This window comes from Oncorhynchus tshawytscha, linkage group LG03 (assembly GCF_018296145.1).
Source record: "Oncorhynchus tshawytscha isolate Ot180627B linkage group LG03, Otsh_v2.0, whole genome shotgun sequence".
NCBI lineage: Eukaryota > Metazoa > Chordata > Actinopteri > Salmoniformes > Salmonidae > Oncorhynchus > Oncorhynchus tshawytscha.
The window spans coordinates 7,039,206-7,063,027 of NC_056431.1; the positions used below are offsets into that span (position 1 = coordinate 7,039,206).

Here is a 23,822-nt window from a genome sequence, read left to right on the forward strand (position 1 = left end):
CACAAAATATACGGAACAAAAATATAAAACGCAATAATTTCAAAGATTTTACTAAGTTACAGTTCATATAAGAAAATCTGTTCATTTAATACATTCATTTGGTCCTAATCTATGGATTTCACATGACTGGGAATACAGATATGCATCTGTTGGTCACAGATACCTTTAATAAAAAAAGGTAGGGGTGTGGATCAGAAAACCAGTCAGTATATGTTGACCACCATTTGCCTCATGCAGCACGACACATCTCCTTTGCATAGAGTTGATCAGGCTGTTGATTGTGGCATGCGTAGATATTTTAGTTCAGTGTAGTTTAATAACAGTGTACCCTCAGCGACAGGGCTGCAACCTCCCCTCTCTCCCTCTGTCGCTCTCTGTAGCCGTTTATATGTATTGACATGGTCAGAGCTCAGGTCAGTTTCAAAGCTGTAGTCTCTGACTTTTTTCGTCGAGGTCGGGTCTAATGCCCATTAGTTTATCCGTTCGCTTAACGCCACAGGCTTGGGCATTCCCATGACAGAAGTGACTCCCTCAGAGACGGGGGAGAAAATCCCAGCTGAATGGACAACACAATGAATGACAGATTAGAATACTTCAAAGAATACGTCTGTTTCGACTGCCATTTAAATGTTGATAAAGTGAATCTTTCAACAACACAAAATCCTGAATTTTTCATTTACAGGTTTTTTTTACACAATCCCTTTGGCACTAATTTCAGAACCTTGTGGTCATTTTTCAAAACTTTAGACACAAAACTCAAAACTTTCATCACTTGTAACACAGGCTGTCCAATGTTCAAAACCTTGCATTGTGCGTTCATATCTTTAAAGAAACCTTGCACTTGCAGAATCATTGGTTCAAATATCTCATTTATCATGAAATATCAAAGGAACATTCATTTAGATCACCCACACACAAGATACCGATAGTTTCACTGTGTAGTTGTTCGTTCAATCATTAAATATTGTAGTACAAAATATGTGATACATGTTTCATTATGGTACTACACGTAAATACATCACTGTAAAAGGACTAGTAAAGAGAATACTACAGACACAGTGGAGTCATTGAACAAAATATGACATTTATTGATGAAATACAATGAAATCACTCAGGTTTCTTTGAATCAAAGCAAAAATAATTAGCTACAAAAAAAGAAAAAAACTACAGTAAAACATCACCTGTAGTGTTCCTCACCAGGCTTACTGTAAAACATCACTGCAGTGTTGCTCACCTGGCTTACTGTAAAACATCACTGCAGTGTTGCTCACCTGGCTTACTGTAAAAAGCAAAACAAAGGATTGATTACTGTACTTCTATATTTCCCCTGTCTTGTGGATTTGGCCAAAGGTTCTCATCCACATCACAAAGGATGTTTTCATTAGCCAAACATCTTGGGAAGAATCTTCGGGCATGGCGAATCCAGGCCTGACACTGGTCTGCCGTGATGTCATTGCATGCGTCATCCATGGCCTGGAGAAGGGTGGCTTGTTTGTGAGGGCGCCTGTCATATACCTTCCACCTCCATGTGGAGAAAAATTCCTCAATCGGGTTTTAGGAAAGGAGAGTACAGGGTGGTAAATTGTGGATGGGCCTGAAACCATGCTTGCACCATTTGAGCCAGGTGGAACCTGACATCCCACACAATGACATAGGTCATGCCATCAGCTCTACAGACATGTTTTAGCCCATCAAAGAAGGTTACATTAGAACAGCGAATCATGTGGCTGCCTGCAACTCAATATATAGAGTGTATAGAGTAGAGAGCTTTATTTGTTGTTCTACCTAACATTAGAACGGGCAAGATACATAATCAAAGATACTATGACTGTGGTATGATTGTTGATGCCACACATGGTGATTCCAGCATCTCAGAAACAGCTGCCTTCCTGGGATTTTTACGCACTACAGTCTCTAGAGTTTACAGAGAACAGTGCGATAAACAAAACACATTCAGTGAGCGGCAGTTCTGTGGGAAAAACACCTTGTTAATGAGAGAGGTCAGAGGAGAATGTCCAGACTCATTCAAGCTAACAGAAAGGCCACACATGCTCAAACAACAGCTGTTTTAAACAGTGGTGTGCAGAAGGGTATCTCTTAACGTACAACACTGTGAATAATTCAGGCCGTTGTGGAGGCAAAAGGGGGTCCTACCCCGTACTAGATGTGTGTACCTAATAAAGCGGCCGGTGAATGTACAGTAATGTCAAATCTGAAAACATGGTCTGGAAAAGTGGTACATGGGACCATAGAAACAGTGTCTGATAAAGAATGATGATGAAATATTACAGCCATAGATAATGTAGTCCAATCGGTTGGTTCCACGGTAATTGATGTCAATGGATCTCATTATCCTGAAACTTTCATGATCTAAACATGGAATATTGTTTGGCAGTTTCCATAAAACTATGCATTAAGAGTAATGCAACAGTTACTTATAATTTTGAGCAGTTGTATCAATTGATAGTTCGATCATTGTAATGAAATGAATAGACAGTCATCTCAGATGTAATGTGTGAATTGCATTTTGAAATGGTAATACTTTGATGTTAAGTTGTATCATTTTGAACAGGTGATTTTAGTTTAATGAACAAATGATCTTAGTTTTATGTGTATTTTATCCAAGCATTTGGAAAAAGTGTTAAGAGTTTTGAAAAATGTGCATTTTGATCATTGGTTGTGAGTTTTGTGTCTAGAGTTTTGAAAAATTACATCAAGGTTCCGAAATTAGTGCCAACATGATTGTAAAAAACTGTAAGCAAAAAGTTAGGATGCTGTTGACAGTATTTTAGCTGCGAGCAGATACTGTATGTCTGTCTTTCAGTAGTGGTTCTGGAACAGTTAATATAAGTCCTTTACTATGACAACAACATCTGCCTCATCTGAGCTAGTAGCGCTCGCTGTGACCTTATTGGTTGGCTCCCAAAGCTCCCTGTGAGATGACTGTCTAGAAGAGGGAGATTAGACCCTCCCTCTATTGTATTTGTGTCTGATTGAACAGAATAGTTCAAATAAAATGGACACTGTGCTGGAGGGTATTAGACACACTATTTGTCATAGTTTAGACTGTGTGTTGTGAAGTACACTATTTGCAGCTTTTAGAATTGTGTGTGGATGTACTGTGCCAAAACACTCAATTTGTCATAATGTGTGTATGTTGCACGTGTTATGAGTTTTCTATTAGCAGCAGTTTTTAGTGATATATTATATGTAGACATCTATAGGCAACCTTTTAACCAGTAATATGAGTCGCAGTCAGTGCCCTTAGTAGTTTGTGTGTGTGTGTGTGTGTGTGTGTGTGTGTGTGTGTGTGTGTGTGTGTGTGTGTGTGTGTGTGTGTGTGTGTGTGTGTGTGTGTGTGTGTGTGTGTGTGCGAGTGAGAGATCCATCTCCCCATCTCTGGCCTCTCCACCCTTCCTCCCATAAGAGAAGTTCTGTTTTCCCTCCATCTCTCCTCCCCTCTACACAGAATGACTGTTAGTTTATTTTTACACTGATACTCTCTCCTCTCACTCTTTTATTCCCACCCATTTTTCCCTGTTTCTAAAACCTCCACCACTCATTTTCTTTCTCAGTCCTGGTTTGTGTGTAAGTGCGACTGCGTATGTGTGTACAGGTGTGCATGTGTGTACACGCGTGTGTGCTTGTATCTCTCAGAAAGCGTGTGTGCTTGTTGTGTGTGCATGATGTGTGTGCTCAACATATACACACACACACATTTAAAAGTCAGTCTAGGGAATGTTAAGCTGCACTATGGAAACATTTAGAAAATACATTTTCTGGGATTGAATGGGCTTTTTATGGTGGAAAATGACATCATTGCTCGCCTCCCCTCTCCGTCTCTGACTAATGACACGGAAACTGAGAGAAACGCTCCACAAACAACTCAATCATTTACCACTCAGTTTACATGCCAGTGTGTGTGCCAACCACGCATAGCAGTGTGTGTGTGTCGCATACACGTGGTTAAATAACATGTTGTAATAGAGTGAATAATTGTCCAACCATCTGATTTTATGGTGGTGAAAATGTATTTCATCGTTCCACAACCATTAGGCTACTTCTAATACTTCTAATGATCATGACTACCATTATGTAGAACTGCTGCTGCTGTCTGTACTGCCACTATTTAAAACACAATGGTAGTGGAGCAATTAGTTGAAGAAGTAGTAGAATGGTAGTCCAGTTGGAAAAGACACTAGCGTTGGTTCCTCTAAGCTTCTCTAATGCTGCTAATTACTCATTACCAATACTCTGTCTCTTTTTAGCATTCCTGTAATTCAGTCACATGGTGTGTGTGTATGCACTGCTGAGTCATAAAACACATGGCTGAGCACTGAGCACCAGTTATAACATCAGAGAGTAGGCTACATTAGATGATGCTAGATGACTGGTTGATGTTATTACACTGTAATAACCCTACAGGCTCAGAGGATAAATGACATGATTCCTGGAATGTGGAAGGGAATTGTCTGGAAATATTATTAATGCATTTAATAACAAAAAGCCCAAAGATACAGATAGTGTGGTCTCACAGGCATCCCCGGGTTGTCACTAGTTACCACAGCCACAAAGTCATAAACCCTGCCTATTTCTACAATTGATCTTCTTAAAATTGTGATTTTAAACCTAACTCTAACCTTAGTGGAAGCGACAGCATTTTAGCAACATGACATTTTATTTTAAAACACTGTTCATATACACCCCCAGGAACAATATTACACTTTTTATTTTTTTAAATTCTAAGCAAACATTTAAATATGGTAATTTTCATGTAAGGCATTTGTGAAAATTCTATAGCAATATAGAGTGGGAAAGCGGCCATGCGTTTGGACAATTAAAAGATACAGCAGTAAATAAAACCTAATAACAACATACAGTACCAGTCAAATGTTTGGATACACCTACTCATTCCAAAATATTTGTACTATTTTCTACATTGTAGAATAATAGGGAAGACATCAAAACTATGAAATAACACATATGGAATCATGTTGTAACCAAAAACGTGTTATACAAATTTGAGATTCTTTAAAGTAGCCACCCTTTGTCTTGATGACAGCTTTGCACACTCTTGGCATTCTCTCAACCAGCTTCTTGAGGAATGCTTTTCCAACAGTCTTGAAGGAGTTCCCACATGTGTTGAGCACTTGTTGACTGCTTTTCCTTCACTCTGTAGTCCCCACCCATGCTAACTGGCTAGCTTGCCACTTCCAGACACAAATGAACGAACACCTCACTCTGCCTATTTTAATCACCCTAGCAGAGTTGGTTAGGCTGTTTACAAGTTGTCTAGAGCGTTCTTGACTAACTATTACTCCCCCCTACGTTTACTGACACCGGTCATATTCAGCAGATGTTGTGCGTTCGTAAATTCATCAGTTATTCTGCGCTCTGGCACACTCAGACAAGAGTACTCAGAAATTAGAGTAAAGGGGGTTACCTAGTCAGTTGTACAACTTAATGCATTCGACTGAAATGTGTCTTCTGCATTTAACCCAACCCCTCTGAATCAGAGAGGTGCGGGAGGATGCCATAATCGACATCCACGTCTTCAGTGCCCGGGGTTAACTGCCTTGTTCAGGGGCAGAAAGACAGATGTTTACCTTGTCAGCACAGGAATTCGATCCAGCAACCTTTCAGTTACTGGCCCAACACTAACCACTAGGCTAGCTAGATAGCCAGAGTGAATTTGCGAACGCAAGATATATGCTAGATAACTGGATGACAGTCATTCAAGTTCTTGCTAGCTAACCAAATGACACCTGCGTCTCTAGCTGTAAAAAGCCACCGAAAAACAATGAGGGGAAAAAGTCAGTCACCCACTCCTCTAATGGCATGACGTCCTCCAAGCAGCTAGCTAACGTTAGGCTCCGTGTTTTTAGATTGCTACATAAATAGATACAGTAGCCTATTAGCCACAGTATGACTGACGTGTGATCATTACCCTTGCTAGTTTGATTGTATTGACATACCAGCCTTAGTTACATTTGTCAGTTTTTGTCCAAAATATTGAGTCATTGAAACTAAACTTGGAATTGTATATTTTTAACTGATACGATTGTCTGTTTGTGTCATATCTACAAAGTAGTTAAAACACTTGTAATTTGCACTTTAACCACACTGCTAACCTTGCTTAACCTTAAATTAAGACCAAAAATACTATTTTTGTTTTCAAACATTTTTACCATAGTGCCAATTTTGACTTTGTGGCTGTGCTATCTAGTGGAACCTGCTTCACAGCTACACTTCAATGAGTTTGATTTCTAGAGTGCCCCCTATGCAGATGGACGAAGTCGGTACTGCATGTCGTTTTTACTATTTTTGGTGAAGGACCTTATATAAACTTCTGTCAAGCGATTTGTTGTCCTCCATCTGAGTGTCTCTGTTCACTTGCTCGGCAATCAATCTAGCATACTACCTAAAATAGACCAACGGGGATGGGACATGGGCGGGATTATGAATAGTAATTATTGCGGTATGAGTCAGGTTGGGCAATTTGGGATTTGTAGCCAATAAATGAACGTCAGAAACGTCACGGTGGGATTGAATAACAGCCAATAGGAAGTCATGTCCCAATTTGATATGTTATTTTTTAGGAGCTCTATTTCATTGCAGCTATCAGTGACTGACTGATCGAGTGAGATTTGCATATGACTGACATTCCAGTGCATATTTCAACCAATCAGCGGTCACGGCGGCGGGATGACAGGTGGCTGCCTTGACCAATGGTGGAGCTTAGATTAAGAGAAAGGGGCGGGGCTCGGTTGGGCGAGGTTGACACACTGAAAGAGCGAGAGGGGGCAGCCTAGTTTACAACAAGGAACAGGGAGGGGAAAAATAAAGAAAGGGCCAGACGAAGCAAGAGAGGACAAATCGTGGGGAAGAGAGTTGAGCTAAAGTGAGGAGATGTTATGATACGATAACTTTTCTACTACAAATACCTGCCGAGCTGACGGACAGGAGTGGGCGCGCGCGAAGTGACCTGCTGCAGGCGGAGATCGCACCGGACATCGAGCGGCTATTTCTATAAAGCCCCCGATTCCATGGATCTGTGTCGGAGCATCTCCGGCTGGCCTCTCGCTTCGGTTTCCTGCCTTTGAGCTCAATCCGGTCGTTTTCTGTGGTCCAAGGGGGGCAGCAGCCAACACAGAACAGTGCTGTGGTCTCGCCCCACTTTCTGTCATTGGGGTCCGAGTTATCATCATCATCGCCGCTGCTCATGACAGCGTTGGAGTGAAATACTTCTGGCAACTATATTTTCAGTCGATTACCTTTTTGAGACGTTGATAGATACGAGGCAGGGGTGTGTGTGGGAGCCGACTGAGGCCAGGGTGGTGTTTAAAAAAATATTAACGTTAGTGGGGGTAGTGCATTGGTGGCTAGCCTTCAAGAAAACCCCAAAATGGGTATTTGGATTTAATCAACAACTGGAGAGCCAGTGGGATATGGGAGATGGATGACCAGTTTTACGCACACCTGCATATGATCCGCCTTGTGTGGTAGAAAGTTAATTTATGGTGAATACGATTTCACGTTACTTTACATTTTTAATATGAGTTGGTGCCAAAGCAATAGAATATCAATGTTGGATGCTGACAGTAACTATACGGCTTAACAGGCAGGTGGCTAACGGTTTTGGGGGTAAAAAATGCAGGTGTATTCAGACAGGTTTTTGTCAATTTAGCTACCATCTTATAGATCTAGCACGCAGCAGTCATTGTTCCTCAAATAATTTAAGTGGTTTCATGGTGTGAAGAAAAACAATAGTAACAGACCTTTGTTGTTGTGTAAAGGAAGGGTAGTGACATGAGGACAACAATTGCGTTTCTTTGACTGCTTTCTGTTTCTGTTCTGCGGGTGCAGGGCCAGGGGCGTTACGGAGGGTACGGTGTTATTTGGACCGGTGCACTTGAGGCTCGGGTTGCCTTCTCGTGTTGAACCTGTCGGCTGTATTTTGAAGTAGCAAAGGTTATTTTGACTGACAATTGCAGTGCTACTTGCGTCAATGTAGACGGCAATAAACCCCGTATGTGGTGGCCAGCTAACGTAAGATAAACAATTGGGGTTGTCACTTGTCCTCCAAACTTCAGCAAGAACATCCAAAGTAAAAGCATGATGTTGCTGAGCATAGCCTGCACTGGAGTTTATGGATGGCAAAATAGCTGCTGCTAGCCTGTGTTAATTCAGCTAACTAGAAGTTGTGTATAACTTTACACACGGTCCGATGCATTTGATTGATATTCAGACAGATACAAATCCCTTCAATAAACAAATCTAGCAGGATTATGAATTTGATAGCTTTGTCATTTTGAGCATTTGCATAACAACTAGCTAGCCAGATAGCTAATGCACGTAGTTAGCTAGCCAGCTTGCTATCCACTGCTAGCAATTAATGTTAGTGTCGTCCAAGCTTGCTGTCAGACATTATTGGTCAACTAGATGCAATACATCGAATACTCCGTTTCTGCCCTAAACATTTTTTTTTGCCTTTCGCACCATTTGTACACTGCTAGACTGAAGCGAGTACGTGTAGAGACAAGTTGAACATGGCCGCGAGGATAGCGTATGTCTCGGACTGATGTGCCAATTTACTCCGTGGCTGAGGGTGAGGCCTAGTTAACCTATTCATGACCGCAGCACTTCAGTAATGTAAACAAACAGGCGAGGGTGCATCAGGGGTTATTAGACCAAGAGGAACACAGACTTCTCCGACTATATTTAACGTGTTGTCGTATTTTCTGTATCCTGTTGCAACTTGTGACTACTGACTAGTTGGCAATCCATTTTACATTGTGTTATTCCCCGTATTTCAGGTTCTGCACTGGGGAAATGTAATTGTTATCGTCAATGCGCGTGAACAAATAGGCTGCTCGCAGAGAATGCGGCATTCTGAAAAGATGAAAGCGTGAGCTGGTCTCATGTTGTTGACCGATACGCATGGGACTTCCTTTTAATCCGAAATCAACATTTACAGATATATCAGTACGCCACCGGATAAATCATAATAGCAGTGCGACTATTGCAGTGAAAGTTGTGCGTGATGACCGCAATCTGAAGATAAGCGTCAGATGCAGGCACTATCGAGCACTGTTGCCATCCACTATACGATCTTGGATCACTGATTAATTTTTCAACACATGGATTTTTATCTGACGTTGTAAAGGGACGCTTTCAAGGACCCTTTTAAATTGAGACTCGTTTTTGGAAAAACACCATAAAGGACTCTTTTCAACCATGTATTCATCAGAGACCCCTCAATACCTCCGTCAAGGACTGAGCATGTTTGGTCAGTCATGGTCATTTACTACTTCCGTGTGTTTTTCATATTTGTCTCCAGCACCATTTTGAATATTGTAGCAGTATGAGTTTGCCGTGAGATATACAGGTCTTTCTCATGGCTGACTGATACTCGCATGGATCAGCTACCCACTGGTGAGTTTCCAGAGGTGTCCCATATGGGGAGCAGCAACAGCCTTGAGTATATACCTGAGGCTAATTGGTTAAGCCAGTGGGCCACTGGTTCTGGGAAGATGGGCCTTTGATAGTCACTTCTTGGGCCATACTAGAAAAGTGTTCATATTGTCACAAATAAACTATTAGCATGTGTACAGGCTAACAACAATATGTTCCCAAAATCTGGAAAAGAATCTTGTTTACATGAAAGTTGAGATTGTTTATCGGAAGTTGAGATTTTAGAAAAATATGTTTGAGCTAGCTTACTATGAGGAGTGCATTGTCTGGACATATTGTGAGTCCATAAACTGTTGCTCAAAAATAATATTCTCTGACTGGATTACACTGAATAAAAGGAGTAGGCCTAACCATGTCTTTGTATTTTTTTTGCAGTCTGGACCAACGTGGAACCCCGGTCAGTTCCTGTGTTTCCCTGGCATTCATTGGTCCCTTTCCTGGCACCAACCCAATCAGATGCCTCTACTCAGTCTGGTGAGGGCCAACAACTAATCAATCACGCCCAAGCTGCCAGTCTGAAAACAGGTAGGTTGTGGATGAAATTCGACCCAAATCCCAGCAAGATTACAATTTCTACCATGATTTCAAACACTTGAAACATAATGAATTCCGTAACACAAACATTGGTATTACCAGATAACTATCAGAGATTTGAATCGTTGTGAAAATACCCCCTTTTCCTGTCTTTCTCAGAGTCTCAGGGGGGTGCAGTGCTGCTACAGGAGGCCAACGAGGGCCCCCCCTCCCAAGAGAGAGGACCCACAACACGGCTGGCTCCCTCCACGGACGACCTGGCCCCGGAGAGGGAGGCCGAAAGAGAGAGGCCAGACAGTGAGACTGAGAGTGATGTGGATGACCCGTAAGTGTGTGCGTGCGTGACTGCATACGCGTGTGTGTGTGGACACTAGGGCTGACCCCAAATAGTCGATTGTTTGGTCACTAGGCTGTTTGGTCAATCAATATTTTTTTTATTTGAGCAGTAGAAAATATATACAGTACCAGTCAAAAGTTTGGACACACTTACTCATTTCAAGGTTTTTCTTTATTTTTACTATTTTCTAAATTGTAAGACGAGTGTGCAAAGCTGTCAAGGCAAAGGGTGGCTACATTGAAGAATTGAAAATATAAAATATATTTTGATTTGTTTAACACTTTTTTTGGTTACTACATGATTCCACATGTGTCATTTCATAGTTGTGATGTCTTCATTATTATTCTACAATTTAGAAAATAGTAAAATAAAGAAAAACCCTTGAATGATTAGGTGTGTCAACTTTTGACTGGAACTGTATATATTTATTTCTGAAACACGAGATACTTGTCTGATTTGCACCCATCTCAGTGAACTAATCCATTGCGGAGGATGGCACAGTCCAAAAGGAAGAGGAGTGTGTTAGGATGCATAATGCACGTCTCTCTCCTGCAATTTGTGCACTTTCATTGTTTCATAACTTCATTGTGAGAATTGTTTGTGTGTGATTGTTAGTGTCTATCAATTCCCCATTACATATATCACCAGTAGTACATTTACCATTAATTCCTATAATATCTAATCCATAATGTTTTTTGGTTGCGGTAATTTTTGTTATTGCGTTTAATATATTGTTAATCCAGTCTTTTACCGTTCTCATTGTCAGAGTGGACACATTGTTAGCCTACACTACCTATACTAAAGTTGTGCAAAACAAGTTTTGGTTTATTTCATTCCATTTACGAGTTTTGTCAATTATAGACCATATGTTTGCGCAGTGGCAAACCTATAGGCCTCCAGTGTGACAGGTTAGTACAGTGGTGAACCTATAGGCCTCCAGTGTGTGACAGGTTAGTACAGTGGTGAACCTATAGGCCTCCAGTGTGAGACAGGTTAGTACAGTGGTGAACCTATAGGCCTCCAGTGTGACAGGTTAGTACAGTGGTGAACCTATAGGCCTCCAGTGTGACAGGTTAGTACAGTGGTGAACCTATAGGCCTCCAGTGTGACAGGTTAGTACAGTGGTGAACCTATAGGCCTCCAGTGTGACAGGTGACAGGTTAGGCCTAGTGTGACAGTGGGAACCTATAGGCCTCCAGTGTGTGACAGGTTAGTACAGTGGTGAACCTATAGGCCTCCAGTGTGACAGGTTAGACAGGTTAGGCCTAGTGTGTGACAGTGGTGAACCTATAGGCCTCCAGTGTGTGACAGGTTAGTACAGTGGTGAACCTATAGGCCTCCAGTGTGACAGGTTAGTACAGTGGTGAACCTATAGGCCTCCAGTGTGACAGGTTAGTACAGTGGTGAACCTATAGGCCTCCAGTGTGGGTTAGTACAGTGGTGAACCTAGGCCTCCAGTGTGTGAAGGTTAGTACAGTGGTGAACCTATAGGCCTCCAGTGTGTGACAGGTTAGTACAGTGGTGAACCTATAGGCCTCCAGTGTGGGACAGGTTAGTACAGTGGTGAACCTATAGGCCTCCAGTGTGGGACAGGTTAGTACAGTGGCGAACCTATAGGTCTTCAGTGTGACAGGTTAGTACAGTGGCAAACCTATAGGCCTTCAGTGTGACAGGTTAGTACAGTGGTGGACCTATAGGCCTCCAGTATGTGACAGGTTAGTACAGTGGTGAACCTATAGGTCTTCAGTGTGACAGGTTAGTACAGTGGCAAACCTATAGGCCTTCAGTGTGACAGGTTAGTACAGTGGTGAACCTATAGGCCTCCAGTGTGACAGGTTAGTACAGTGGCGAACCTATAGGCCTCCAGTGTGACAGGTTAGTACAGTGGTGGACCTATAGGCCTCCAGTGTGTGACAGGTTAGTACAGTGGTGAACCTTTCGGTCTTCAGTGTGTGTGTGACAGGTTAGTACAGTGGTGAACCTATAGGTCTTCAGTGTGTGTGTGACAGGTTAGTACAGTGGTGAACCTATAGGCCTCCAGTGTGGGACAGGTTAGAAAGGGCCAGTGGTGTAGGGTATACGCAGGTACAGTTTAAGATGTATACTCACTTTTTTCCCAGTGGGCTTTGCGTATACTAACTTAATCCCTGCTGATGCGTATCAAAGTAGTGTAGTGAAGGTGTATGACTTATCAAATATGAAGTACAATAGAGAAATCATTCACAAAGTAGCCTACAAAATTGCAAAGCAAGTGAAATATATTCACATGCACACAGCCTAGTTTCAATGGAATATCATCTGCAGACAGTAAGAGTGTGTAGCTTTCAAATGGTTTTGTCATGGAACAGCTCAGAGAAGAATGACATCGGAAGCTGGTAGGGTAGGAAAGAAGTTTCAACGTACGATATCTACCAGTAAATGCTAACTAAGGCAACAAAGGATATGCAAACCAGGTATTTAAAAAGTTTAGTCAGAAGAGTTGATTAGGAGGCTATTTGTACTGCACGATTGTCATTATGCACTGTTTGCGTCAGGGGCGCAGACATGGATGTGCCTGGGTGGACAGAGGCCCACCCACTGAGGAGCCAGGCCCTGGCAGGCCCACCCAATCAGATTGATGTGGTTTAAGCGTTGTTGTGGACTTTCATGCTGACCAGACCGGGCGCGTGCATCCACGTGTGCCATCGCAACCATGTCGATTTTGTCCATCCACACCAGACGTGATCAGGACACACAGGTTGAATTATCAAAACAAACCCTGAACCAACTATATTTGGTGACAGGTCGAAAAGCATTCAACTTTCATGGAAATTTAGCTAGCTAGTTTGCTGTTGCTAGCTAATTTGTCCTGGGATATAAACATTCGCTTGTTATTTTACCTGAAATGCACAAGGTCCTCCACTCTTACAATTATTCCACAGATAAAAGGGTAAACAGAGTTAGTTTCTAGTAATCTCTCCTCCTTCTCAGGCTTCTTCTTTGGAGTTTATATGGCGGTTGGCAACCAACTTTAAGGTGCATTACTGCTACTAACTGGACAGGAGTGTGGACTTCAGTTTGTCTTTCAATCACCCACGTGGATATAGGCTCATAAAAAAAACAATCAGGAGACAGGAGAGGCGGGACTTGCAGCTCATCACGCGTCACAAATATAACCAAGTTCTATTTTAGCGCCTGACTACGCAGACTCTCGTGAGTAGTTTAGATGCAATTATTGAATAACATGTATGTGCAAGTTTATTTTTGGTGAGCGGTATGGTCAGTTAGACCATTTTTTTTGTATTTTTTTTGTATATTTAAAAAAATGTGTGATTTTGAGAGTGAAAATCAGAAATTCTATAGGAAAAATCCAATTTTTTTTTTTTTGCGTTTTCACACAGGTGCCTTTCCTTCTCTGGGCGGCCTGTTTGGGAACTTTTTGGCAAAATTAGAATTGACCAACTTCTCCAGGACAACTACATAGGGCAGGTGGAAAGACAGCAGTCACACACAGTATGATGTTAAAGGATAAGCTGTCCATAAACTCTGACATAATAAGCCAGTAGGTCCCAATCATAAGAATACACAAAACAACCATTAAGCATTTCCCAATCGAAATGTACAACTATTACCTCCCATTGAAAAAAGCATTTCACGTTTAGCACACAAAGTAATTGGTGACCTGAAGTTTAAAGTGGAACTGACAACATTTGAACTACTTTGCTGATATGAAACAAACACACAATCATTATATCAGTCAAAAATATCAAATTCCCAGTTTATGCTACAAAACCAACTTTACAAGATTTAAAAATAATAATAATTTTAAAAAGTTATATTTGAGTCAACGTTCCATGACATACACTAAGGCATTGTTGGCAGAATAGGTGGATGCAGTTCATTGCATGATTAATATAATTCAGCAATACAAAGTTTGCTGCCTCCATTCGGGAACCACTGTTTCAGTTTCAATGACTCAATATTCTGGACAAAAACTGACAAATGTAACTAAGGCTGGTATGTCAATACAATCAAACTAGCAAGGGTAATGATCACACGTCAGTCATACTGTGGCTAATAGGCTACTGTATCTATTTATGTAGCAATCTAAAAACACGGAGCCTAACGTTAGCTAGCTGCTTGGAGGACGTCATGCCATTAGAGGAGTGGGTGACTGACTTTTTCTCCTCATCGTTTTTCGGTGGCTTTTCACAGCTAGAGACGCAGGTATCTTGAACGACTGTTTGCATATCTCTTGCGTTTGCAAATTCACTCTGGCTATCTACTCTGATTTCAGATTACTCTCGTCTGAGTGTGCCAGAGCGCAGAACAACTGATGAACTTACGAATGAGTAACACCCACTGAATATGTTAGTAAACATAGGGGGGAAAAAGGTAATAGTTAGTCACGAACGTAAACAACCTAATCAGTTTTGCTAGGGCGAGTAAAATAGTCAGTGAGGTGTTCCCTCATTTGTGTCTGAAAGTAGTTAACCAGCAAGCTAGCCAACTTTAGCCAGTTAGCTTGGGTGCTTGGTTGGGACAAGCATGCATTGGTAGGCAAGCTGCAGAAGGTCGAGGAGGCTACAATTACGCATCGTTTAAAGTGCAGTTTTAACAGCAAACTACCAGAAATGTTCCTTTGTTAGATTTTAGCTCATCTTGCTATGGCTAGCATTAGTTGATGATATTGTTGTTGTTATGTGTATAACTGAGAGAGAGCCTACCTTTTCATGGTTGTTTGATCAATAGGACTGTAAAGTTCCCAAATGTAAGAGGACTCCTGTGGTGTTTATATATTTGCAGAAATCCATTCCAGGGGTATTTTGTGGTTTTTGGTGAATGTGTTCTAATGATTTAAAGTCGCGGTGTTGCATCTGCCTGTAAACACACAGTAAGTGAATGATGACAGGCCCGCGAATGATGGCAGGCCCGCGAATGATGGCAGGCCCGCGAATGATGGCAGGCCCGCGAATGATGGCAGGCCCGCGAATGATGGCAGGCCCGCGAATGATGACAGGCCCGCGAATGATGGCAGGCCCGCGAATGATGACAGGCCCGTGTGGTAAATGGGATGTTTGGCAGGAGCTGGAGGAGCATGGTCGGGTCAGGTTAATTTATTTATTTCTTCTGGTTATCTTGATCTGTCATATTTATTCAAACATTGTGCATAAAGGGAAAGGGGGATACCAAGTCAGTTGTACAATTGAATGCATTCAACTTAAATGTGTCTTCCACATTTAACCCAACCCCTCTGATTCAACATCCACGTTAAGCATCAGACAAGCTCAATGCATATAGTTGATTTTATATACACGTTTAAAAATTGAGACCAATTGATTGGTCGAAAGAACAGACTACTTTCGGTCTGCCAAGATTGTTTGTGCAGGGACAGGCCTAGTAGAGTGAGTGGCTCCACGCGTCCACTTAAGTTTTCTACATGTAGAGCAGCATGTTATTTGAACAACGAGGTGAGGAACAAAAGCATCCATCTCTGTGCTTTATTACGAGCCATATGAATGGCTATATGAATATAAGCTAAATGAATATACAGGGTGGCAGGTAGCCTAGTGGTTAGAGCGTTGGGCCAGTAACCAAAAGGTTGCTGGTTTGAATACCCGAGCCGACAAGGTGAAAGATTTGTCGATGTGCCCTAGCTCCAGGGGCGCCGTACTACTATGGCTCACCCTGTAAAACAAAGCATTTCACTGCACCTATCCGGTGTTTGACAAAAAAGCATAAAAAATAACTGAAAAGAATGGCAGTGGCCAGGCTGCTGCTGTCCATTGACTGTTATGAGCTGTCTGCTGAATCCACTGAACTCTCTGGGGAGATGAGCCACTTTTCCTGCTCTTTGTGTGTGTGTGTGAAAGAGTGACAGTTTTATGCAAATCTCTCTCCTTAGAGTTGTTTTTGTCTCTTTTTTTTATGTTCCATGTTTGCTACAGAGGTATGATGGTGGGTGAGATATATTTATCTCTCACCCACCATCGTGTGTGTGTGTGTATACGTACAGTTGAAGTCGGAAGTTTACATACACCTTAGCCAAATGCATTTAAACTCAGTTTTTCACAATTCCTGACATTTAATCCTAGTAAAAATTCCCTGTTTTAGGTCAGTTAGCATCACCAATTTATTTTAAGAATGTGAAATGTCAGAATAATAGCTGAGAGAATGATTTATTTCAGCTTTTATTTCTTTCATCACATTCCCAGTAGGTCAGAAGTTTACATACACTCAATTAGTATGTGGTAGCATTGCCTTTAAATTGTTTAACTTGTGTCAAATGTTTTAGGTAGCCTTCCACAAGCTTCCCACAATAAGTTGAGTGAATTTTGGCCCATTCCTCCTGACAGAGCTGGTGTAACTGAGTCAGGTTTTGTAGGCCTCCTTGCTCGCTCACACTTTTTCAGTTCTGCCCACAAGGATTTTCCAAGCTGTTTAAAAGGCACAGTCAACTGAGTGTATGTAAACTTCTGACCCACTGGCATTGTGATACAGTGAATTATAAGTTAAAGAATCTGTCTGTAAACAATTGTTGGGAAAATTACTTTTTTCATACACAAAGTAGATGTCCTAACCGACTTGCCACAACTATAGTTTGTTCACAAGAAATTTGTGGATTGGTTGAAAAACGAGTTTTAATGACTCCAACCTAAGTGTATGTAAACTTCTGACTTCAACTGTGTGCATGTATGTGTGTGTATATATGTATATGTGTATATATATCTATATATATTATGTCTGTCTCTTAGGTTCTTCCCCAGTATTCTTCCTGAGCCCTTGTCTGTGACTCCTGTGAAGAGACGCACTCAGTCCCTCAGCGCCCTGCCCAAAGATGGGGACAAGAGCAGCCCTGGCAAGGTAACCCCCCCCCACCTGTCTCTCGCTCACTTATTTTGTCAATTCATCTCTTACCTCGTCATACATTCCATTCCTCATTCAATCACATTGTTAAAAGAGGAGCATCCCTGGCAAGGCGCTCTGGCTTTCTCTCACCCTCTCATCTAATCATTCTTTCCTCCCTCTCAGAGGGAGAAGGACCACATCAGGCGGCCGATGAACGCGTTCATGATCTTCAGTAAGCGTCATCGAGCGCTGGTGCACCAGAGGCACCCCAACCAGGACAACCGCACGGTTAGCAAGATCCTGGGCGAGTGGTGGTATGCCCTGGGGCCCAAAGAGAAGCAGAAGTATCACGACCTCGCCTTCCAGGTGTGACACACACACACCAATTTAGTGCAATGGTTTAGTCTGACCTAACTAAGCAGCCAAAAAATGAATGTATTTTGTTTGCTCATCCTCTATCTCTCTCTCCCTCTTTATCAGGTGAAGGAGGCCCACTTTAAGGCCCACCCAGACTGGAAGTGGTGCAACAAAGACAGGAAGAAGTCTAGTTCTGATGGCCGAGGGCTCCCAGGGCCGGGGGGCAAAGACATTAGAGAAAGGAGCATGTCTGAGACCACCGGTGAGTCACACACTGCTGCTCAAAACACCCAAATAAGAGATAACAGAAAGGAAGAGGGATGTTTATTTGATTGCGAAGGTTTCTTCTGAGCTCTGTCATCACTAAAACATTATCATTGAATATCTATCTAGCTCTCTCTTTCCTCTTGCTATGCACCACTGTCTCACTTTCCCACTTACTTTCTCTCTCTCAGAGCCCCATGGTGTGGAGCTGAAAGGGGTGGGGCCTGGCCTGCTGGGTGTGTCTGAGCGGAATCCAGGGGAGGCGCATGTAGGTCAGCTACCCCGCCCCCGAGCCTTCTCCCAGAGTGCCGTGCACAGCCTGGAGAGGAGTGAGAGGGGCAACACACAGGCCCTGGCCGAACTGTCACAGGTAAGGCCATGCTACATAATGTTGTTTTCACCACAGCCGCTTTACTCAAATGATAAACAGGTTTCTTACTTTGGTGTGTCAATTTTGACTCGTCCCTCTCATCCATCACTTTGTTGTTTCATATCTGGCTTCCTCTTCCTCTCTCAGATGTGTGGGGATGGTGGTGGCCAGTTTTCGGGGCGCGCCCAGACCCTGTCCCGGTCTCAGAGGGGGGTCAGTGAGGACATGACCAGTGACGAGGAACGCATGGTCATCTGTGAAGAGGAGGGAGATGACGATGTCATCGGTGAGAAACTGAACTGCTGTGTCATCATCTCAACAACAGTTATAAGCTTATTTTGGAGTAAGCCCCTGTAAACATGTAAAATTCAGGTTATTACACTGCTGGGAAACACAGTACTACTGGGAGCTCTTTTCCCATAATGATATCATCTTAATTGGACAGTTTGAGAAATAACTCAGATATTCAATTCAATTGCCTTTCAGGGACAATAAAGGTCTATCTGGTCGCAGGAAATTACACACGAACAATTCCCAGACAAGCATATTACGTGTACAATATACTGTCAGAGGAAGTTAGAAATAGGTGTTTATGCACATAAACCATGAGTACCCTCACTCCCCTTTGCCCCTACAGAGGACCCGTACCCTGCCAGCTCCATAGACCTGAAGTGTAAGGAGAGAGTGACGGACAGCGACAGTGACAACGCCTCTGGGAACGAGAGCGATCGCAAGGTAAGTCTCTTCCTTTATCAAGGCTAGATTGAGTTAGTTGTCTGACTGATCATGTTGTTGATATAGTACCATTATTTAGAGAAGTGGAAAATGTTTTAGTCCTTCTGCTTTTCACCCTGCTACAGACATTTAGTTGTTTCTCTTTCTGTCTCTGCAGCGTGTCTTTGCTCCAGCGATCTGCTCTTCCTCCTCCCAGCCCACCCCCCACGGACGCTCCGTCTCTCTCTCCTCCTACCCTTCCAAACGCTACGACGAGGAGAGAGGAGGGGGGCTCTCAGACCGCAGGAGGAAGAGAGGAATAGAGGGAGGAGGTGGTGATGGAGGAGGAGTGGCATCCCTCTCTCTTTCCCTGTCCTCCTCAGGCCACTCTGTCATCTCCAGCCCCGGAGGCCCAGTTCCTTCTGCCCTTGCCCCCCTTGGCCTGTCTCCTCTCCTCGGGTTGGGGGCTGTCAGAGTGGCCTCTACAGTGGTGACCAACGTGGTTCGTCCGGTCGTGAGCACGCCAGTCCCCATCGCTAGTAAACCCCGAGACGGAGCAGCTTCATCCATTCCTCACCCACCAGACAGGAGGTCCCTCCCATCGCAGCAAGCGCAGCTTTTGATTGGATCCGGAGTAGGAAGCGGAGGGCCTGGGTACTACTCCTCATCCTCACCCAATCCCATAGGTGCAGGGGCGGGTCCAGGGGGGCTGGTGACCAGCTTGGTGTTCCCGGGGCACAGCCAGTCCACCGTCCAGCTCATCAGTCCCTCCCCCCATCCGTCCTCCCACCACCAGCTGCCCCCCACCGCCCCAGTCTCTGCCCCCACACACAACCACACCAACGGCCCCCTGCCCCTCTCCCTGCTCCAGCCCCAGTTCCTCTCCTCGTCATCTCTGGCATCCCCCGGGGGCAAAGCCATCACACAGGTCCAATACATCCTGCCCACCCTATCAGCCAGCTCCAATCCCAAGAGCCCCTCCCCTCAACTGCACAACCTGCCAAACAGTATCTTCAACCTGCCCACAGCTCCGTCCACCCACATGTCCATAGCCAATGGGAAGCAGGTGGGGCCGGGCTCGCTGATGGGATACGCCTCCAGCCCAGCCGTGGGAGTGGTCAGCCCGGGAGCCAGAGGTGAGGGGAGGGGGGGTGGATAATAAATGGAGTGTTTTCAAAAAAGGCTTAACCTTATCCATATTTATCTCTTTCACCCTTTAGTGCAATCCCAGTCCCCAGTCCTACAGGGCAAGATGCTGCTTCCCATGGCAACAGTGAGGGCGGCACCCGCCCCTGCTCAGCAGTACCCCCTCGTGGCTCCACCTCTTCCTGTCCAGAATGGAGCTCAAGCAGGAAGCAAGGTAAGCAGTGTTACCATGGTGATGACAGCCAAACCAAGACATTGAGATTTCAGCAGGTTTATTCTGTATCCCAGGGCTGTCAGAGCTCCAACATGACCATTCTTACTTAGATTATTCTATGATTACAAAGACTAAGTAATTACACTTGTAGTTACCCCAGGTGAATGACTAAATACACAGATATCCATCTTCTCACTCTTTCTCCATCTCTTTTTCTCTCTGATAGATCTTCCAGATCGCTCCCATGCCTGTCGTCCAATCCCAGCTCCAGCAAGGCGGGGCAGGGCATCCTGGGAGCCCTTTTCCCGTTACCTTGGGAACGGCCACAGTGTTGCACCAAGGTTCTGCCCCATCTCAGACTGTGCTGCTGCCGCCCCCACCAACCAGGTAGGAGGACACAGACCAACTCAATCTAACAGTGCACTGTTAGCGCTGCTGCCCTACCATAATACATAACACAATGGTTTTGGAAGAAGTGCAGCTCTTGTGTTGTGTGTTAGTCATTCTGCTCTGTTGCTGCTGCTGGCCCAGGCTGCCTCTTCCTCTGCAGTGCCTGCCGCCCCCTCACTGCCTCTCAGCTCCACCACACAGACACACTCATCTACTGTTTCCTCTACTGTTCAGTCACCCACTGACACCCACTGCACCATTTCTCTCCTCTCTCCTCCTTTCATTATTGTTCATGTTCTATTTTCCTATTTTTTTTTCTTTCTGCCTTCACTGCCCTTTTCATCTTCTCTCCCACTCATACACACTTTCGCTCTTTCCCTGTTCACCTTAACTCTCCTCTCTTTGCTCTCTTTCCTCTCTTTGTTCTCTCCTCTCTTTTTCCTCTCTTTTTCCTCTCCTCCCTCTTCCCTCTCTACTCTCTTTCCTCCCTCTTCCCTCTCTACTCTCTTTCCTCCCTCTTCCCTCTCTCCTCCCTCTTCCCTCTCTCCTCCCTCTTCCCTCTCTCCTCCCTCTTCCCTCTCTCTCTCCCTCTTTTCCTTTCTCTCTTTCCTCCCTCTTCCCTCTCTCCTTTCTCTTTCCTCTCCTCTCTTTTCTCTTTCCTTTCTCCTCCCTCTCTCTCTTTCTCCTCTCTTTCCTTTCCTCTCTTTCTCCTCCCTCTCTCTCTTTCTCCTCTCTTTCCTTTCCTCTTTCCTTTCCTCTTTCCTTTCCTCTCTTTCCTTTCCTCTTTCCTTTCCTCTCTTTCTCCTTTCCTTTCCTCTCTTTCTCCTTTCCTTTCCTCTCTTTCCCTTCCTCTCCTCTCTCTCTTTCCTTTCCTCTCTCCTCTCTTTTCTCTCTCCCTTTCCTCTCCTCTTTTCTCCCCTCTCTTTCCTCCCCCCTCTCTCTCTCTTTCCTTTCCCTCCTTTTTCTCGTCTCTCTCCTCCTCTCTTTGTTTCTCTCTCACAGGATCACCTATGTCCAGTCCACACCAGGAGTCCCCTCTCCTCTGCCTCTGGTCTCCACAACAACAGGCTCCTCCTCCCCCCAGCAGGCCCAGCCCACCCCTGGATCTGCATATGTTCCGTCGCCCCTAGCAACGCTGGGCTTTACAGCCATAGCTCCCCCTGGACAGAACCTAGTCCAACCCCTCATCACAGGTCAGTAGAGCTCTGCTACCTGAGCCCGATGGGCCCCCGACATTATACATCCGGTTAGGGCCGGGTAGGGCCCTCATCAATAACTAGGGTACGGGCAGGGCTCCTGTGTAACTAAATTGATCACTAACATTTTGAAGCTGAGCCATTTGCTCGTGCTCTGCTGCGAAGTACAGTCATGTCTGACTAAGATCATAACATGGTGTCAGAAATGCTTCAACCTCGTCCAATATAAAGCAGGAGAGATTATTTAACAGAAAATAAGAATGTCCCTTGAGTTTCGTGGTAGTATAGAGTCTCTCATGTCTCGTCATTGAGCAGAGCAGCCCAAGCAAAGCCGTTACTATGGATACTCACAGACCCAGAGCCTCCATGAGCAGAGTGCATGCAGAGTGACAGACTGAGAGGAGCAGCTAATGGATTTATTAATGGAGGAAGTTATTCCAGGTTTCGGGCCGGGCTTTAAATTTGCCAGAAGCAATCAGGCCTGGGTAGGGTAGGGCAAGGGTTTGGGTTTGGGTTTGGCTCAGGCATAAAAGGGCTCTACAGGTCAGTGCATCCACTTGAAGGACATCTAGAATAAGATGGATACTGGATGGCTGCCGTTTTGTAAGCTCCAACCTCATTTTGCTTGCTTACTTTATCATATTCTTCTTATTTCTCTATCTGGTGTGTTTCAGTTCTACCTTGTTATTTTTAGTGTTACATTGTTATTGATTACTGCAGTGTTGGGGTTAGAGCTGGTTAGAAACTTATTTGACTGTGCATGTGACATTCAAACTTAACTATATTGTACTTTTACGGTCACTGTGAACTGCATCAGTAGCAACAAGAAAACTCCCCTCAGTTTTGAGGAGCAAAACCTTTAGGATAGAGGAAACAGGTTATCACACTCTGGCTGTACACTCTGGCCATTGAAGGGTGTTAACTATTTCTCTCTCTCTCCAGGTCAGCCTGCCCTTCAGGCCCCAGTCCAGTCCCCTACCTGCCCCTCCCTCCCCTCTGGCCCAGCCTCTGCTTCAGTGGGACAGATAATCACCGCCATCTACCCTCCTACCAGCATCACCATGGCAACCGGGGTGGTCTCCATGTCAGCCGTGCCGCCCAACATGGTGTACACAGTCTCCAGCTCCTCCAGTCTGTCCACTCACATCCTGCCCAAACACACATTCGCCCCTGCCACCCCCACCACACACACTCACATCCAGCTCCAGTCGGACAGACAAACAGACAGGCAAGCAGGGGAGAGACCCACGGACAGAATGTCTCACTCTCAGTCAGAGAAAGCGGCAGACAGACCAGCGGAGACGCAGCCTGAGCTACAGGCGTACGGACAGATGGACAGGCCAACCCTCACACAGGCGGACAGACAGACGGCGAGGCAAGCCCAGACCTTCAATAAGAGCAGCAGCTTAGTGGCGCCCCCAAGTGGCTCCTCATTGTTACTGCGGCCCTGCAGCCCCCCTCTGCCCTCTCACACTTCCAGTAAGTTTAAGGCGCCCGCCTTGTTTTTCGAACAAAGATCTAATGCTTAACAAATGCAAGTATATGAGGTAACATAAAAAAAATATATATATTATTTCAGCAGGCAGTGCACCAGGCACCCCCAAACTCCCCCAGCTCCCGGTGAGAACCCCTCAGAAAATCAAAGCCACTGTTGCCAACATCCCGGTGGGCAGCTACGAGGGAGGAGGCCGGGGAAAGGAGAGGGAGAAGAACCGAGAGAGGGAAAGAGAGAGCACTGGAGCAAACAGTCGTTTTTCCTTTGAGCTGGAGCATCCTGGGAAGTCGGCGTCCCCCTCCCAACACACACACGCTGCTGAGGAGCCCCCCTCTGACAGACCCCCTGAGGGACACGTCCCTGGGGACAACACTGACACACACAGCACAGAGGCCAGCAACGAGGTGAGAGAGAGATGGAGAGATTGACCTGATGGATTGTTTTGGTTTTTCTTCTCAATAATCAGAGAATGCAAATGAGATCACATTCATAGAAAATTAGAT

The 23,822-nt window shown here is 44.5% G+C and overlaps 1 protein-coding gene across 2 annotated transcripts in view; it reads left to right on the plus strand.

Moving 5' to 3' along the window:
• The window catches only part of cicb (capicua transcriptional repressor b), a 53,664-nt gene that overhangs the window by 23,424 nt on the left and 6,418 nt on the right, over window positions 1–23,822 (plus strand). Inside the window, exons 3-16 of one of the 2 annotated variants that reach the window (XM_042308833.1) lie at window positions 9,850–9,999; window positions 10,168–10,333; window positions 17,080–17,188; window positions 17,357–17,539; window positions 17,654–17,792; window positions 17,986–18,164; window positions 18,312–18,450; window positions 18,802–18,899; window positions 19,057–20,014; window positions 20,099–20,238; window positions 20,465–20,625; window positions 21,631–21,821; window positions 22,767–23,303; window positions 23,407–23,723. In XM_042308833.1, coding sequence (XP_042164767.1) covers window positions 9,850–9,999; window positions 10,168–10,333; window positions 17,080–17,188; window positions 17,357–17,539; window positions 17,654–17,792; window positions 17,986–18,164; window positions 18,312–18,450; window positions 18,802–18,899; window positions 19,057–20,014; window positions 20,099–20,238; window positions 20,465–20,625; window positions 21,631–21,821; window positions 22,767–23,303; window positions 23,407–23,723 — 3,467 coding nt within the window. Of the gene's footprint in view, window positions 1–9,849; window positions 10,000–10,167; window positions 10,334–17,079; window positions 17,189–17,356; window positions 17,540–17,653; window positions 17,793–17,985; window positions 18,165–18,311; window positions 18,451–18,801; window positions 18,900–19,056; window positions 20,015–20,098; window positions 20,239–20,464; window positions 20,626–21,630; window positions 21,822–22,766; window positions 23,304–23,403; window positions 23,724–23,822 lie in introns of both variants that reach the window. The other variant, XM_042308828.1, reaches the window with a different exon arrangement.